The sequence below is a fragment of the Chelon labrosus genome (assembly GCF_963514085.1).
Source record: "Chelon labrosus genome assembly, chromosome: 18".
Classification (NCBI taxonomy): Eukaryota; Metazoa; Chordata; class Actinopteri; order Mugiliformes; family Mugilidae; genus Chelon; species Chelon labrosus.
The window spans coordinates 17,052,770-17,071,045 of record NC_140351.1 but is presented as its reverse complement, the minus strand read 5'-3'; the positions used below and the strand labels follow the sequence as shown (position 1 = coordinate 17,071,045).

General features: G+C 43.0%; 1 protein-coding gene across 2 annotated transcripts in view; it reads right to left on the bottom strand.

Annotated features, from left to right (window-relative positions):
- Positions 1–18,276, bottom strand: part of esyt2b (extended synaptotagmin-like protein 2b) — a 29,523-nt gene that overhangs the window by 6,896 nt on the left and 4,351 nt on the right. Inside the window, exons 2-15 of one of the 2 annotated variants that reach the window (XM_084565869.1) lie at positions 17,811–17,852; positions 17,132–17,266; positions 16,766–16,842; positions 16,325–16,397; positions 13,740–13,829; positions 10,905–10,960; positions 6,427–6,547; positions 5,389–5,565; positions 5,157–5,239; positions 4,754–4,802; positions 3,719–3,808; positions 3,493–3,588; positions 2,242–2,304; positions 148–222 (exon numbers count right to left, since the gene is read on the bottom strand). In XM_084565869.1, the coding sequence (XP_084421995.1) occupies positions 148–222; positions 2,242–2,304; positions 3,493–3,588; positions 3,719–3,808; positions 4,754–4,802; positions 5,157–5,239; positions 5,389–5,565; positions 6,427–6,547; positions 10,905–10,960; positions 13,740–13,829; positions 16,325–16,397; positions 16,766–16,842; positions 17,132–17,266; positions 17,811–17,852 (1,227 nt within the window). The remainder of the gene's footprint in view (positions 1–147; positions 223–2,241; positions 2,305–3,492; positions 3,589–3,718; positions 3,809–4,753; positions 4,803–5,156; positions 5,240–5,388; positions 5,566–6,426; positions 6,548–10,904; positions 10,961–13,739; positions 13,830–16,324; positions 16,398–16,765; positions 16,843–17,131; positions 17,267–17,810; positions 17,853–18,276) is intronic. The other variant, XM_084565870.1, reaches the window with a different exon arrangement.

The following is an 18,276-nucleotide window of genomic DNA, read 5'->3' as shown; positions in this document are numbered from 1 at the left end:
TTGTTAGTCTGGATTTAGGGGTATGCTGGTGGTTCCTCATTTAATCTTTGTATAATTTTCGGTTCCTCTGTCTCTTTTGGCGCCAGAATTACAGGAAGCATCAGGTCAGACTTTGCCCAGAAAATCAGTCAGTGTAATAAGACTCACCTTACTCTCATGTGTTTTATGTCCAACTGTGAATTGAACATAAGGGCTCGGTTCACTGCTGCTCTTCTTGGCAGACTATCAGGGAGTCAGAGAGAGGGAGAGGTGTTAGCTGATTGGTCGGACAACACAATTAGACCAAACACGAGCTTGCAGAGAAAGAGTCTTTAGTTCAGACGAGAAGGAACATTACCATACGTTTTGACAAGCAGGGCTGCAGGCAGAGAGGCTACCGGGGAGACTGTCAAGCTTTGTCTCCTCTGCAAGCTAAATTTAGCATGCTGGGTTTCGGCAGCTAAGAATTATTCATTAAACCCTACAGAAAAAATAATACCCTATAGATCCACGAGATAGGGGCTATGATAGGGGAGCAGAAGTCTTAACTTCCTCATTATCCCACCATTACCCTTGAGGATTACATCTTTTTCCCACCAGCATTAGAGTTAAGGTTCAGATTGTGCAGGCAGACTGTTAAACACAAGCTAACAATTTCATGTTTGAACTGAGAAGGCAGAAAATACTTAAAATGTCCATTCTGGATTTGCTTAAGACTGTCTGTATATTACACTGGAGTCAATGTTATATGTATAAAATATATTTTTACACATGTTTGTGCAGAAAGAGGAACCCATCCTCTGTTGCACTTCTTCAGGTATCTGAGTTTTGTTTCCTTATCTGAATCAAGAGTCTAAGCATAAGCTATTCTTGTGGCCAACAGGAAGGCCCCTTAGACTGTCACTAAGGTGTGAAAATGTTCCCTGGCAGTGTTGCACACACTTGTCTGATTTATACACACATGTGAAAATAGCACCTATAAGGGGATGTGTTCAGATTTTCTGGAAAAGCGTAAAAGTTGTTGGTGTTTGCTGCTGTTTCCTCTACGTTCAGTCACAGTGCTGACATACCTGCAACATGTTAAAATTCAAAATCGGACGCACAACAGAGCGACAGCATATCAAGAGAACTGAATCTCTGGTGGCATGAAACCTCTAAAAACATTTTGATTTAGGTAAGTTTCGTTCCTATATCAATAGGGACAAAAACTGAAAACTGTGGCTCAGTATATTAAACGTTGTCTGAGTCACAGCAGGTTTACATCCATTGATGAGGACACAGTCTGTTACCCTGCTGGCAGCCAGCGCTGCAGTGAGGACGACAAAGACCAACGACTGGGGGCAAACATTTGTAGCATAGGTGCTCCTTGCAGCCCTGTAACACCTAATAAAAGTCACACGCCATGCTGCAGTGAGCTGACTACTAGACTAGTGGCACCGAGGGAGTGCCACCGTGTGACAATGGAAGGCCTGGAACATCCTGGAAATATTCAAACATATGAAAGGCCTCATGCAAACTGGAACTAGACACCAGCTGAGTTCTAGGTACGTGTAAACTGAAGCTAATCTTTGCTGTGAACACCTGTATTTTGGCACAGCATTGTTACCTGATGATCTTGACTACCAAACACAGTAATCACGGTTGTTATCGTAGTTGCTAAAGAAGCCATTTCATTCAGGCGACGTTTAATTACACTAGAGTGCTCGACTAGAATTTACTGTATCTGTGCCAGTGTGTTTATCCCGCAGCATAAAAAGAAATGTAGAAATTCTGGCCTGACGAGCACACAGTCCTTATCTTAAATTCCTGATCAGTGATTCCGACATGATCAGCTTCTTGATTAGCAAACCCTGTAGCACGCATGCTGCTGACCAAGCTGGGCTGTTCTACAAGTTGAAAAACCTACTCGGTTCCCTCACTCTGCTAACAGGTACGTGTAGCATCCACCTGACAGGCAGGAGAATGACAACCACTCCAACAACGGATGTGTTGTGAACATGAAATTGGCTGCACAGCTTTCTTCCCACTTAAAAAATATTTTAGCGTCACATTAGACTTCCGCATGCAAGATTGTGAGTCGGGAGAGAGGAGCATACAGATCAGTCAAGGCGCACGACACACAATGCAATCATCCACCTGCATGCACAACTCTCTGCTTGAGATACATCACGATCACATGACGCCGGACGGTGCACGTTAGGGCCAGCACAGGTGAGACGACAAGGTGTGATCTGTACATGCAGGCCGTTTTTCCCACGTTACCTTCAGGGCCTTAAAGACTGAGACTTGCTTCAACCCGTCATAGGTGAAATCTGACAGGCTGCTCTTTAAGCCACAAGGAATTTTGAGGGAGAAAATCACACCCACAGTTAGTAGGAAGGGAAGGACTCATTATGGTAAGGAAGCATGAGAAAACAAAACTATGAGGAAATTTGAACTGGAACATGAACTGTGCAGGTACGAAATAAATAAATAAAAAGAAGTAGTTTGTGTGTGGGAGGGGTTGATATTGCTGAGTGCTGACATTGCTGGGAGCTAACAATGAAAACACAGATCAGAATAATGAGGGTATTCCCTACAGGGAAGACATGGAGGACCTACTTTAAGACACTGTGAGACTTTTTAACAAGCTACAGACTTTTCAGACCTAAACAGCTATACTCTTATGGGCTCACTAATACTGACAGATAATAATGAGCTCTTCCAGGGAGCTCTTTGTGCTGTAGAGATGTTCTACTTCATCCTTGAACTAAGCACCGGATTTAGCAGAATATGTATCTGACTAACTTGTAGCTGTCTGAGTCTGCGACCTCTTAATGGTTATCGGACATTTTCATTAGATATAAATGAAATCGTGCAGCTAACACATGCTTAACTGTTATTGTTCAGCTCAAATCATTGCACACCGCTAATGCTAACACTATGAAGATGCAGAAGTACCGCTGGACTCACACATATCGTTCTATACTCAGAGGTATTGCTCTCACAAAAGACTAGGCCAGACGCTCTCCTCTCACTCAAGTTTCCGCAGCCTAAGCTGCCTGTGAAGACGCTCTTGTGGGTGAAGAGGAAAGAGAATGAAGGGGAAAAATGAGCACGTTTCACTGTTCTAATTTCGTTACATAAAGTGGCACACGCTTGTTTTTCTAGGTTCCTGAAAACTAGATGTTGTGGAGGCTGGATGTTCTTGAACTTCCTAAAAAAAAAAACTGGCTGAACTTTAGTGACCTAAATTCTCCTGGTACTGTAGTGCATGACAATCAAATCTGAAAACATGGAAAGCAAACTGATGAAGTCACTCAAGCCACAAAGAATAAACATTAAGGTACAATAACTGGAACGTGAAGCATTGCCAAACACTGACCAATAATCCTTACTTAAACAACACCTTACTAAACTGGTTCAGAGTTGGTCAATGCAGTGTGCGTTCTGGGTGGAGAAGCCTCCGTGGGCCTACTGCTATACTGTAGCACATCGGAAAACAACAGCAAACCCATGACCGCAGTGTCTTACTGGGAGGTTCTTCGCTGAGTCCAGATAGACCACCAGCAGCGCTGACGACAGTCCATCGTTGGCCAGGCTTCTGTCTGCGCGCACGCTTCGCAACACCTGGTTGTACAAGAAGGACAAGACAGACGGCCACGACGGAGAGACATGTAATCAAGCTCCATCATTTATGTTGAACGCACAGAAAACAATGTTCTGTTCAAGCAAGAAGGCTTGTTTTTAACGGTGTTACCTGGTCCAGTTTCTCAGGAGTGGAGAGCAGAGACAGCCACTCCAGCTTTAAGTGGAGTTTTCCAGTAGGAGCTTCTTCTAAATCAAACCACTGCAGCAATTTCAAGAAAAAAGTTTATACGTCACAGCGGGAACAAATGAAATTAGGTTCCAAAATAGTTTGTTTATGTGCTTTCTTGTAGAAGTTTGTTTCATACTGCAACAAGTCTATGTAATGGCTAGGTTGCAGCTAGCTGGGAATGTCATGTTTGTGCCACTCTGTTAAGATTCATTGTGTTTCTGAGCGGCTGCAGTTGGAGCGTGGACGAGGTGTCTAAGCCTTGGTTTATGCTATCGCAAAAGAGCTACACAGAGCCTACATACACACTAGCTTAGGCAGTGCTGAGTGTACTGTACAGCCGTGCACTTCAAACTAAGGAGTCTGGAACATGGATCACGTGGGAGTTGGAGCTAACAAAAACCTGGAACAACTGTTACTTGTACTGAAATGCCTACAGATGAGTCTGAGTTTGTACAAGACCAGAGGAAGGTGAATTTTCTGTGCTTGTCTGGCAAATGAGAAATGTGGACGAAGAAATGAATTTCAGGCCGATCACCTGCTGTACTTCTGGTGCAGGGCCGACGCAGAAGCATAAATCTAGCTGTGATATAATACATTATATCACACATTTTATCTCTTAGTTTAATTTAAATCAAATTTGATTAAAAAATAAATACACATACTGTTGTGGTTTAACAGGCAGTAGCTTCCTTGAGTGTACTGCCAGGCATACAATGTATTAATCAATGAGTTTTGGAGTTGCTGGTAGGTGGCATTTGTTACCTTTGGACAGAGCTAAGCCAGCTGTTTCCCTTTGTTTCTAGTTTTTTGCTAAGCTAAGCTAATTGGCCTCAAAGTGAGAACACAGATGCCAGAATGGTAACAACAACTCATTGGCTCCTGACATCAAAGCACAAAATGTCAAACTGTTACATTAATACCTATGAACAAAGTCTAATTTAACGGATAATATAAATGGCAGAGAAAGCGTCTTACCTCATCAACCTTCTGCTCTTTGTGCAGCTCGGTCATATCAATCATCAGGCTGAAAATAATAGCAAATATTTGCTGAAACTGGGACGTCAAACAGTCACCGGAAAAATCACACCAATTAATCTGAACAGAGGGGGGCCACATATCGACTGATTCTACGTGTTAATAGCACAGTGTAGTGCCTTGGAGCAGAATCAATCAAATGTGCCCTTGGGCCAGTGACTGTGGAAGAACAGTTTCATTAACAGCAAAGATACACTCATACAGGTTTCAACAGGATGTACCAGAGTCTTGCCTACATGCACCATACCTATCAGTCACATCGCTCGGGTGCAACAGACCTTGTTTCATAAGAAATATGTGTGACAAGAACACAGCAGGTTAAAAGGAAGTGAGAGAAACTCACCTTCCTAGAAAATCATCTTTATCTGGATCTTCATCAAACAGCTCAATCTCAAGATGTTGACCAGAGTGCTCATACACCAGCGCCTGGTGAACACAAGAACATGCTGATGCTTGCTCAAGGTGGCATGACCAGTCAATATATAGAATACTTGTTGATACAAGAGAGAAAACACAGCTGATGTTGGCGTGTTAACAACAAGCAAAGCGTCACCCTCCACTCTCAGACTCGTCACCTCGTAAACTTCGTTCCACTTGGGATGAAGGCTCTCCTTAATCGTCTTGCTGTGGAACAGCTGGTTGCCGACCTGCAGGATGCCGTAGGGGTCAGACTTGCCCTTGATCAGCCCTCCCAGAAATTTATCCTTCCCCTCCAGATCCTGAGCCTCCAGGAAGTGAATCCTTAGGACCCCCTGTGGAGACACGCGGAGCACAGCGTTAGGGAGAACAGAACCAAAATAGCCGCCTCTGACACTTTGAGGCCATGATGGAGTCGATAAGAGGTGATGTTACCTACAGTACTGGGTTTTATAAGGATAATGTAAGAGAGATCTGTGGTTTATTACCATGGTTAAGTAGTAATAAAACACTGATCACTTATTTGGTAAAAGAAGTGAAGATAAAATGTGTCACCAATATTTGTTTGCAGGCAAACATAAAGTACAGTAACTTTAAATATTTAAATTTCTTTTACTTCCTGGACTGTCAAACTTCTACTACAACTAGACTGTGAGTATACGTAAGGCGTAGGCTACATGTGACCTGGGTTCCTAATGTTTTTCCTCTGTCAATAAAACTAATAAAATTCTGCACTGAAGCCGATTATTTTATTGATTAATGAATTTATCATTTGTGTCTATAAAAAGTCAAATATTGTAAAAAATGTTCAAACTGGAAGCGACATTTGTTTATTTGATAGAATAATTCTGTCATAAAATAAAATAGTGTACCCATAGCGAGGATAGTGTTTGCAATGAAGTACACAGAGAACTCATACCCTGTTGCCATGGATACGAGGCCTAGAAACACGGCCTTGACATGCTTTTTGCTATAGTTTGTTTCACACTGTTTCAGTGCTGAGAGCTACTTTATTTTATTACAAAAAGCTTCAAAGAATACATCTGACAACATCATCCCATGAGATTTGAGACCATTGAGAGCTTAGATCTTCTAACCATGAACTCCCTGATGAAGCGCTCTGCTTATGAACCAACCCATAGGCATATTAAACAAGCTCGTTCTAAACTGGCTGCATTTAAAAAACGCATTAGTACCTTTGGCATTGGGAAGCGTAGTTTGGCCAGCTCCACGTCCCCCACCAGCGGGATAGTTATACGGTTGGGTAAAACCAAATAACTGTAGATAATGTCTTGTATCAGGCTGTCAGAGAAGCCGCTGTAAGGACAGGAGGGAGGGTGGAGAAAATGGGGGAAGAGGAAGAAAAACAGAACGAAGCAATTAGTAACTGAAAAGACAGTAAGGGTGCCCTTGACTTATAAATATTCTCCTTTAATCTTAGCTTAGTACACTGCATTTCTGCTTTACATCTGAGATGGTAGGAAAATTGGAGGCAGTTCAAGCATGTCGCTGCAGCGAGCCAGCAAACACCTGAATGTCTGTCTGAGCCACGAATGATCCATCGCTGCACAACAATAGCAGAGACAGTGAGGGCACTGAATGACATTACTGTCAAGCTTTCCTTTAGTCATCATGCTGCCACGGCACAGCTGGAAAATTGCAATCAAGGCTAGAAAAGGGTGAAATTTACACCATGCTTTGTTATTGCTCCGCTCGTCCCTCGAAGACGAACGGCTCTTATTACAGAGCAAGTGTCCATATGTCATAATGAGGCCAACCTAATGAAAGGCATTCGTAAATTACCAGACTGGAAGCGATCCCAAAATCGTCTCTGGGGTGATTCCAGGACTCCAATCACACTCAGGAAAAATCTACAAAATGGGCTGCTGGAGACACAAGTGCGACAAACACGGTCTAAATATCCAGCCTGAAATATTGGATACTTACTAACAGACAGGACCAGACGCATAGCTCCCCAATGCTTTCTAATTGTCCACCAGTGCAGAAATTTAGAGTAGCTACTGAAACAGCCTATATACAATTGGTGTTACACAGTTTAGAAGCTTGTGTTGTGGATGTCTTATTGAAAGAGGCCCAAGATTTTTTCAGTTTCCTCAATAAATAATGTTCCTGTGTACCAGAAGTGCTGCCTAAAATCCACTTAAAGCCCTTACAGCCCAATCTGACTCTTGTGTATATGGTTTACCATGAAAATAATTATTATTATTAGAGAATCAAATGGAAGAAAAGGAAGAAAAGCAAACTGCAGTTGCTTTCATTGACACTGGCTAATCTGGCCAGCGGGTGACACATACACCTAAAGCTTTATTCCTTTGTCCTGTAACTGAAAAATAAACTATATTGCTTCTAATAACTTAGTTTGTTATAAGGTGTTATATAAGGTGTTACATATATATATATCTTACATATCGTTGCTACACAGTTTGCAGTGACCTCTAAACTAAACTCTTTCCTTCTGATTTTCCAATTCAGTGTGCGTTTTTATTTCCATATTACTTGGCTCAGTACCACTCAACAACACCCACTAATTTCCTTTTCACAGAGAAGACCTGACGGCAAGCGGGTCGGAGCACAGCTGACCCTGTCTAACACAGGCTAAATCCAAACGCAGGCTCATCATTAAGGCTGTGAACGCACCGTCCACACAAAGCACCGGGCTCTTTCTAACCAGTACACACTGATCAAGGGAAAGACTGAAATACTAACAAGTAAGGAGAGCTAGCTTTCTAAATGTCAGACCACGCAGATGTAAGCAAATGATAACTGACCAGCAGCTATTTGACATTTCAGAGCAAAATGTCATAGAGTCAAGGTTAAGAATCAGTTCTAATACGTAAGGATGTGGCCTTTATTTTCCATCAATTACAACCTCGCTATGTATTGCAACAACAAGTGTTGAAAAAAAGAGAAGCGGCCGTTTCTGTCCAACAAAACTAATTACAATGCCTTAAAAAATATTAACATTGTGGCAGCACAGACACTAAAGCAGCACAGACATATGAAGTAAACTCAATTTAGCCACCTGCGTTTGCGTGGAGCCGGGAGGAACATTAATTTGATCAATCCTCAGCCTACTTTCCAAAGAAGCAGCAAGCAGAGACATTATGATTCTCTGGTGGGGGACAGATCAGAGCTGGAGCTCTTCTCCAGCAGAGAGCTCAGGGTGTAAAGGGACTCCTGCTGCATCAGCAGTTATTGTGGCATTTTTGTGGCTCCCCTGGCATATAAACACTGGAACACCTCCATGTGATGTACCAGCTTGTGTGTGTATGTTTATGCAAACTAACAAGGGAGAGACTGTTTAGTGTTGCATTTATAACACTGCTGGCGTTTACACCGATCAGCCACAACATTATGACCACTGACAGGAGAAGTAAATAACATTGATCATCTTGTGACAATTCAACGTTTCACTGGGCAACTTTTGGACCCGGCATTCATTCATGTGGATGTTACTTAGACATGTAGCACCCACCTAGACCAGACCAGGCACCCCCACCCCATAGCAATAACACTCCTTGGTGGCAGCAGCCATCCCCAGACGGATGCAGCCTGACACAGGCACACACACAAAAACTTTAGGAACAACTCAAAAAAACATGAAAAACAGCACAAGGTGTTGACTTGGCCTCCAAATCTACTCGATCTCAAACTGATCAAGTATCTGTGGGATGATCCACAGAGGCCCCTCCCCTCAACCCAAAGGCCCCCACTAACAATACTCTGTTGCCAGACACCACAGGACACCCTCAGAAGGCCCATGTCCATTCTCTGATGACTCTGAGGCAGTGGTTTAGAGGCAGAAGGGAGACCTACACAATATTAGGAAGGTGGTCATAATGTTATGCCTGATTGGTGTATCTTCTATGTGTCTTAGTATGTGTCTTCACATGATAATGAGTCACATCAAAGCCAAACACTATAACACTGTTGTAGCAATGTGGCATGGCTTAGACTGACGGTAAAACCTTTTGGCAACACAAGGTGAGTGGTACAAAGTTGAACTACTCTTTCATGATACGGTTTACTGACATATGACAAAAACAGAGTTACACAATTGTTTACCGCTAGGATGCCAGGCTTGGGAGTGCCAGGTGAACCTCGATGGACCGTTAGCATTGTTGAGCGGTGACGGCAAGACGCACCAGTTCTTGGCAATCCATAATGTAAAGCTCTGCACGGCTATAAAACTTTACCGTAGGTAAGGTTAATTGTCACTGCTGAAGCACGGGCTATCTTTTATGTGCTACTTGTTTCTGTGGAAACATTTGCGGTGAGAAACATAAAAGATGGATTGTGATGAAATGTTTTATTGGCACTCATGGTTCCCAGAAGTTCAATACTAATGAATTAGTAATCCCTTGGCTTTTCCACTTGCACAGTTATTAGATCTGTAAAGATTTTTACTTATCCAGCAAAATATTACCACAGAGGACAACCCTTTTTGTTAATAGCGGTGGCCATTACATTACACCCACTAAACATTAGCGTGTTAGCACTGTAACTGTGAAAATAATAACAAACATTTAGACCAAAAATTTTTATGTGCTTATGTACAGTCTAAGGTTTCAGACTTCTGTTTTGATTCAGATTTAGAAGTACATATTGCAACATATAAATAAACATGTAAAAATAAGGACAGGGTTTAAGAGGGACACACTGGGTGAGCCTTGGAGCAGGCAGCTGATGCTCTCTGCCTGTCTCTGCATTTACACAGCTATGATTTCACCGTCTTATCTTGGCCTCGGTGGCACCATCTCACCCCTCTTTTCCTGCGCTTGCCCCACCCCTCCCTCCAAACCATCACGGCCATACGCAGGCACAGACACTCCGTGGATCCATTTCATCCCCACAGAGCACTTAACAGAAGGGCTGAGGAAAGTGTCCACTGAGTCAACATGTCTGTCCACAGCAGAAGGATCTTGTAACAAGACGCTGTAATCCCTGAAAATGGCATGCAGCCGTGATGCATGTCTCACTTTATTCAGGCTGTAAGTAATGTATGAATCACTTAAGGCAGCAGCAAGCAATTGTGTCGGGCTGTTGAATACTCCTAATCGCCTCTCATTTACTCTGCGCTCAGCCCACACAGCAACCCGAGGGGAAAAGGCAAGTCAGTATAAGTCAGACAAAACAAGCATGAACAGCACATGTCTGACCTGTTTGAGCCCAGTTAGATCATTAAACTATTAGTTTGTAACGCATGATAACGTGTGTGTATGTACGGCAAAGAAACACGGGGGGGTTACACGTGTGAAGAAATACTGCATCATAACTGAAGTCAGTGCAAATGCTTGACAGAAGAAGAAAAAACTGCTTCGGCACAATTCAATATACCAGAACAAGATACACCCGAGGCATGGAGCACTCCAAGAAAAAATTCTTCAACAGAAATACTTCCAGTTACATCTAATGAAATGTGTATCTTGACAGATACTGGGCAAGACAATAGTCTATGAAAATACAGCTATAGAGACAAAGTATGCCTATGAATTTTCATACGTAGTAATGGGTGTAGCCCTCCCATAAATGCTACTGAAATGGTAAAGGTATCAACACCTCAAACCAATGTCAAACAATTACTGGCAAATTTCACTTCTCATACTCTCTCACACACAAACTAAATTGGAAAATCTAATCTGGAGTGACTCACTTGAGCCCAGGAATGTCCAATATATTGCTGAGTCCGGTCCAGTTTATGTCCACAAGCTGAAACGAACAAAAAACAACAACATGAGAATATACCTGTGCAGTATGTTAGACTGTAAGAACAGAAAATGGATGCAGTTAACTTTATTGTTTTTGGCCCCTGTACTACATTTACCACTTAGCCTTTTGTTTTCTGGCCAAGAAATCCCACTTAATAATAACAGCAGAGACAAAGAGACCCCCATAAGCTCCAGCCACGCTTGCGGTCTATAAATCAAATGTTTTGTGGATTCTGTTGGTCCTTTTTGAAAATAATTCACAATGTCCCCGACTATAGACATTGAATGAGCTTCTCTTACTTTGTACTTTAGAGCTTGTTATTTTTACCTTGAATATTTTCCATTTAGCTTCCAATCACCTTCTACAGGACGTGTTTAAGGGGATGCGTGCACAATTAGCCGCGCAACAAGAACAGAGAAAAGACGGATCCTGGAATGGAAATGGTTACTGAAATATTTATAAAAGCAGCAGAAGCCGTCTGAGGTCTCATTAGTTTTCAGGATAATGAGATCGGGGGCCACTGCATGTTTCCATTTATTCACTTTCTCGGAAAAAACCTTAGCAGCCGGTCAAATTTGAATAAGGAACGACAGTTGAAAGGAACCGAAGGCCGGTGTGGATGGCATCATCTGAGACCTGCGGTGCAGATCCTGTCTCTCAGTGGGCTTTAATCTGCTCCCGCCTCAGAGCTGAAGGAGCTGTGTTTTCTTAATGAGCCTTTCCCACCCTACTTTCCTGCCCAAGCTGCTTACACTGCAGCAGATGCACCGAGCACTGCAGGGAAGAGAGTGGGACTGCAGGACTGTGAGTGATGTTGGGTGGACAGTGGGTAGTAAGGACACAGCACCGCCAGTTTATTATATGTAAAGAGTGGCCAAAAGACTACTGCTGCTGTACGCGAGTAGCAAGGGTGTGCTGAAGAAAACTGTCGGACACACTAAAATTATGAAACTATTTTCATAACAGGCTAGCCGAAAAAATAATGTGGGTTATAGATTATAGATAGTGAGGATTTCCTGTTTTCTATGTCTCATCAGTTTAATACCTTCAAGCGTTTGGAGTATTGTGAGATAAAATAAACCAGAGAAAATATGTTAGAGTTAGATCGATATTATTCTCATGCCTCTATTTGCTCATTCTGAAGTTACATCCCTGTGATGCTTAGCTCAGCTCTGCCTAAACATTGTCTACAGAGTCCATCCATACGCACCTCTAACGTCAATGCATTTTACCTTGATTGCTTAACTTCTACTTCCTGGAGTGAGATAAGACAGTGTCCGCCAGTTTCCTGACTTTATGCTAAACTAATAGCTGCTGCCTCCAAGTTCAGGTCAAAATTTGTAAATTAAAGCAAAGAAAATCACACGCTCCTCAAAATTAAGAATCTTAACTAATCATTTAATCCAAATTCTAAACCCACTAATTAATATATACAGTAAATGATAACGTAATAATCATGTCTGCAGTCACATTAGACATCCTTGACTGCAGGACTCTGGTCCATCGGTCATTATATAAATCATAAAAGTGTTTGTTCACTCTGCCGAAAGCAATAGAATCTCTCCGGAGATCTCACTGCAGAATGTGTGGCATCACTTTATTTACGCTGCACCGAGTCGCATTAGGGCGATCACACAGTCCAGACGTGGCCAAGACCTCTTATGGTCTGGAAATATTGCTGTTTTATTTGGCACTCTGCATCCGGCCTTGTATGGCTCAGGGAAAGGAGGACAATTAGTTATTTGAAGTCTGTGGAAGACATTGTCGAGATTTTTTTTATTTTTTTTTACCAGCAGGAAATTGCTTTAGTATTTAATCTTCTCTCTCCTCCTGTAAACTAATGCAATGCTCCTCAGCTACAGGCTGGAAGAAGAACGAGACGATGAAGAGAGCCTGTGTTTATGTGTTTACACGTGAGACTTCACCAAGATTTACAGGCTGGGAGCTGCTTCTTCCTTCAGCCTCCTACAGCAATATCTCCACCTTGAGCTTTAGCTGAGCGCCCGGGGTAGAGAAATCTGCCGAAGTAGGTCTGGCTTGATCTGCGGCTATTTAAAGCTCTGCTATAGTTCCACTGGGTCCTCCCATTTCGTATAAATCGGTCAAACATTTTTAAACTGTGCAGCAGCGGCTCTGCGGAGGGGAGACTGGGACAGGGAGATTGATGGAATTTATTGGCTGTGCAAGCAACTGGCAGTCTGAAATCAAGTGATGAAGATTGTTTACTCCTTAGACGACAGTCGATAGCTATGGCAGCTAGGGAAGATATACTCACATTTAACTGGACATTAGTGCTCTAAAATGCAAGAAGCTGTGTTTTGACTCATGAAATTATCCCTTTAAACTCCACTTTATGTCCATTATTTCTGTGTAAAAGGGCGAGCATATAAATAAAGCAGAAAACCAAGAAGCAGCTGAGTTAGGTGCAAAATTTAATGAGACTATAAAATAGTGTGATAACCAATGTGGGGTATAAAAGATGTTCTGGACAGCAGGATAATGGTGGAGACCTTGGCAAAAAAAAAGTAGCCAAAGAACAGAAAGAAAGCAAGCAGTCCAGAGCATTTCCTTTCATTTCAAACTCCAAGTCAAATGACAGTCAGAGAACCGAAAGTGTTATAGTGCGGCCAGGTCCCAGGTGATGGATGACTTGTATTTCAACATACAAATTCCAGTATAACAGCAGCAGTGTCATTATAACGTAAACTGCCGCGCTGTTAAACATGTTTAATTGTGTAACTGAATTTGCTCGTGATGTATTATCAGCATTTGCACTTACGGGCTTCTTGAGGAAGAACAGAGACAGAGCTCCAACAAGTGGCATATCGCCCAGCAAAGGCTCCATCACCACTCTCAGCACACCGTGGATCTATGGAAACACAAGAGAAACACACTTATACAAACAGACGCCTAAAGGGAAGTCGCACCCTGCTGGCCCTTGACATTTTTTAGACGTGGTAACACATGACAGGTCGGAAACTTGATCACTGCCTGACTTCACAACTGCCCTCCGTCACAGTCCAGTCTATCCATTACATATTAAGACAATTACAAGGATTACGGTACTGGAAGCGCTTTCAGTGTGTCATGCGGACACCACACAGCTGCTCTAATCCCAAAGCAGAGAACAGAAGATGTTTGAACTCTAGCACCAATGCATTAGTTTGGAGGCTGTGTTTCTATTTTGACGACTGCCATTAAATCTTGCCCAAGTAGAACTGTGTCTGAAACTGTGAAACGAACCTGATGCTAATAAAGCAACGGTGAAACCAATGACGCTCCGGAAACCGATATCAATTAACTGTGTTTGCATACAGTTCTTCAGATGAAATGCCATCGCTTTCACTATCAGGCATTTTTTCTGTGGCCAAGGAGAGGCCACTCTGAGACAGCACTTCCTGAAACTCAACTCCAGAAAGCTAATAACTTTGTCATCTGTGCGATGAAACCAGCTTCTTCGCAAACGGCAGCAACAATAAAGCAGCACCAAAATGAGTATGTGTCCTCGAACGTCAAACAAACGTCACCGGGTGCAAGAGTTGAAAAGCCAACACCCGTACACGTTCCAGCGCCGATTCGAAGCGGGTGGTGGTGCTGCAAGCAAGTTGAAAGCTTTTTGTACGCAAAGTTTGTACACGACCTCAAGTGCAAGATGAGTCATCAGCAACTCTAATGCCACAATGACCCGAGCTGGCACTGCTCATATGTGATCATGCTGTGAGTCAAAGGCTGCAGTGCTGCTGGCGAAGGAAGGGCCAAGAGGAGGGAGGGACATAAACATAATAGTTAAATGGAAGTTCACATGTGCAGGATGAATCATCAGACACTTGAGATTTCTCTCCTGGAATTGGCAAACTCTAAAATACCACGAAGAATACCTCCCTTCAAAGCAGCTTTTTAGCCTTTGTTGGACTAGATACTCATGTATAGGTAGGTATATCGTCCAAGACACATCAGAACATTTTGTTATTTCATAGGGACTTTAAGCAGCGGCATATATCACACCCTAATGAAGCTAGTCATGCTCGTTTCTAGCTGGAATAACGTGTTTTTATAGAAGTAGTGACAAAACTGTCTTAAGAAATTATAACGGTTTGGAGGCCTGGGTGATCGACACCGGTAAATTATTATCAGTAAACAAGCAAAATAAAGGCTTATTTATAGGAATATGAAAAGCGACTGCATGTGATTTATTTAGAGGTTTAATCATTTTTATGCACAGTAGCAGAGGGGGATAATGGACCTCCATCACAGATGTCAGACCACACAACAGGCCGATATTAAATGTAGAATAAATGACAACAGTGTTTAACCCCAGTCCTCACAAAGCCATCACTAATCTAAAGGTTATAAGGGAGTCAGAAGCACCTGCTCTGTGTAATGTAAACCACCTCAAAGAGACACAGGGACCAATGTATTAGTAGTTGATAATGAGCTGGGGACACAGGTCTGTCTGAGTTACATAATGCAGCCGGTGAGCAACAGATATCTTCCAGGGACAGACACTCTGTCTCCAAGGAAGAATCAGTATTGTTTTTTTCTGCCTGCTGCTCTTCTGCTCAGCTACGTCAATAAACTAAGTGCCAAGGACAACACACAGACACTTTAGGGCGATACAAAATGTGATTTCTGTTACTTTCTTTTAGTCTGTTTGTTCAAGAGTCTGTTCATTAAACACACTGAATAAATCAGGGCATCGGTCCATGATGAAAGATCAGCCCGAGGTCGCTGGTGATCTTCGGTTGCTGACGATGCTGTGAACTGAGACGGTTGTGGATTAGACTTTTTTGAGGAAATCACTTTCACCTTAATGGAATGGGGTAAATTTGATATCGATATATTTGAATAATGTGTGTGGGCGAGAGTGACTGATTGAAGCGTTCACAACACTTAGACTCACGCAACCTGTGAACCCTCAAGCCTGAAAAGACCCTTTCATCACAGCTGTTTACAAATGCGGCACATGTCCACAGCCTCAGAGTGGCCGTGCCCATCATTATTACAGTCTCATCAGCATGTATGGATGCATTCCTCCGCCACTGAATCCTGACTTCCATTTGCGCTTTCATGACGAGCATGATGAAAATATATCCCAGAGAGCTTTCTGTGTAGAGACATCAATAAAGGTCACTGTATAGATAAAAGGAGCTATAAGGAAAAAGAATAAATACCTTCACCGTCACACGCCCTGTGTAAAAAGGAAAGCTGCTGTTCATCCACGACTGAAAAAGCCTCTAAAATTAGAGCAGACAGGACAGACCTTCACGCTCATTTTCTGACAGCCACCGTTGAAGCCGAGACTCTCGCCAGGAACGTCAGCGAGGATGTGAAACAGATCAGAACTAAAAGGAATATCCTCCTCACCTGGATGCTTCTGATGCCGGCTCTGCAGTAGAAGCGTTTGATGTCCACGTCGATCTCAGTGTTGCCAACGAAGCTGAGTGGCATAAAAACAAACGGGCAGCTTGTTAAATTCCCGCTTAAGGGTTTCCCCCCAGTTTTGACACTTTTCCAAACAGAAGAGGAGTTTCCAGGCCTCAAGATGTCGAACATCTGCACTGTGCATCTCCATTTAACAATAGCCATAGTGAATTAACATTCAGTAATTATCTCATTATAGAGCCCTTTTCAGTGTCATTTTCTCTCATTCTGGGTGCAAGTTGCTCACAGCAACAAGAAAAGAGGCCGAATACTCTAATTTTGTTTAGCTGCACTGTTAACATCAATTACTCTCGTAGCCACTAAAAGTCAGTGAAATCTTTAAGAATCAAAACAACGATTTAAACAGAGATCTGGTTGGCTCACCTGATCTGTAGGTCCATAATGATCTGTCGCTTATCCACATTTTCTGAGTAGACCTTGACCCCATTGATCCTCAGTGGCTGCAACGTAACGGAGAGAACCATTACAGCCACACTACACCGACACCTCCACCTCTCCCAACCCCCACCACGTGGCTGCGGCCCAAGGTCGACCCCCGTTCCCCGACCCCACACGGAAACTATTTACGAAAGCAGAACATGTGCCGGCGACGAGCATGTATGTTTCAAGCTGCCGCACACCCCCAGCGGCTGACCCACTGCACCTGCTGCTTCTAGCCCGTTTTGTCACATCTGAAATAACACATGACCAGTGCCTGAGTCGGCACCGGCCGCGCAGCAGGACGCTCACTTTGTCGCCCATGTCGATCTTGCTGAAGCAGAAGGTGCTGAGGTGGGCGCTGGACTCCTTCACCGCCGGCTCGATCAGCTCGTGGAACAGTTTCTCCACAAACTGGCAGATGTACGGCCACATCTGTTTCACCGTCTGCGGGGACACAGGAAGAGAAATTAAAGGAGGAATTATGTTGGAAATTAGTCAATCATAGGCATATACCTACATTTGTGCGCTATAAGGCTTTCTGGTATTTGTATTCCGTACTTGGTTCACTGTAAATGATGAATTACTTTAAAATATTCAAAATCGTGTCCCATATAAGTAAAGGCTTGTCAGACTCGTGTACATCAAGCAGGGACGCCAGTCCATGAAATATTTATACCTCCAGCAACATCATCCTACTGTACACTGATGAGAGACTCCAAAATGTACATCCCAGTTGTTGCTATGGGGATGCACAAGGGTTAATACATCTCACACTGGTGCAGTAAAAGGGCTGCATGTTAAATTCGAACGTGCTGCAGTGAGTTCGCTGTCCCAGTGGGAAGACACAAGGGTGGGGAGGGGGGCAGAGAGAGAGAGAGCGACAGAGAGAGAAGGAAGGCCACAGACATCCCATTCAGTTTTCGTGATGCAAAAAAGGAGGGCTTCAGTCAGGCAAAAAATTTCAAGAGGCAGTCGCTGAATTCTTTACCTTGTTTAGCCACTCCACTCGCTCCACGTCTGGGAAGTGCACCTACGATGAAGAAAACACAGCAGACAATCTGAGAATGGGTTATACAACAAGTCTGAAAAAATGAAGGCCCAGAGGCACAAGTCACATAATGTAGAAAGATTAGATAGATAGACAGACAGACAGACAGACAGATAGACCGATAGATAGATAGACAGATAGATAGATAGACAGACAGACAGACAGACAGATAGACCGATAGATAGATAGATAGATAGATAGATAGATAGATAGATAGATAGATAGATAGATAGATAGATAGATGTCTTCAGAGCACTGTCTTCTTGCTCTGCTTTTTTTTCTGCATCAAGGGAACAGCAATAGCTTAAAGATGACAGATCTCTTATGGTGCCTCTACACCAACTCGTCAGCTGAATAACTCCATTCATACAAGAACCGTCCAAAGACGAGTCGCTCCCTATTGGTT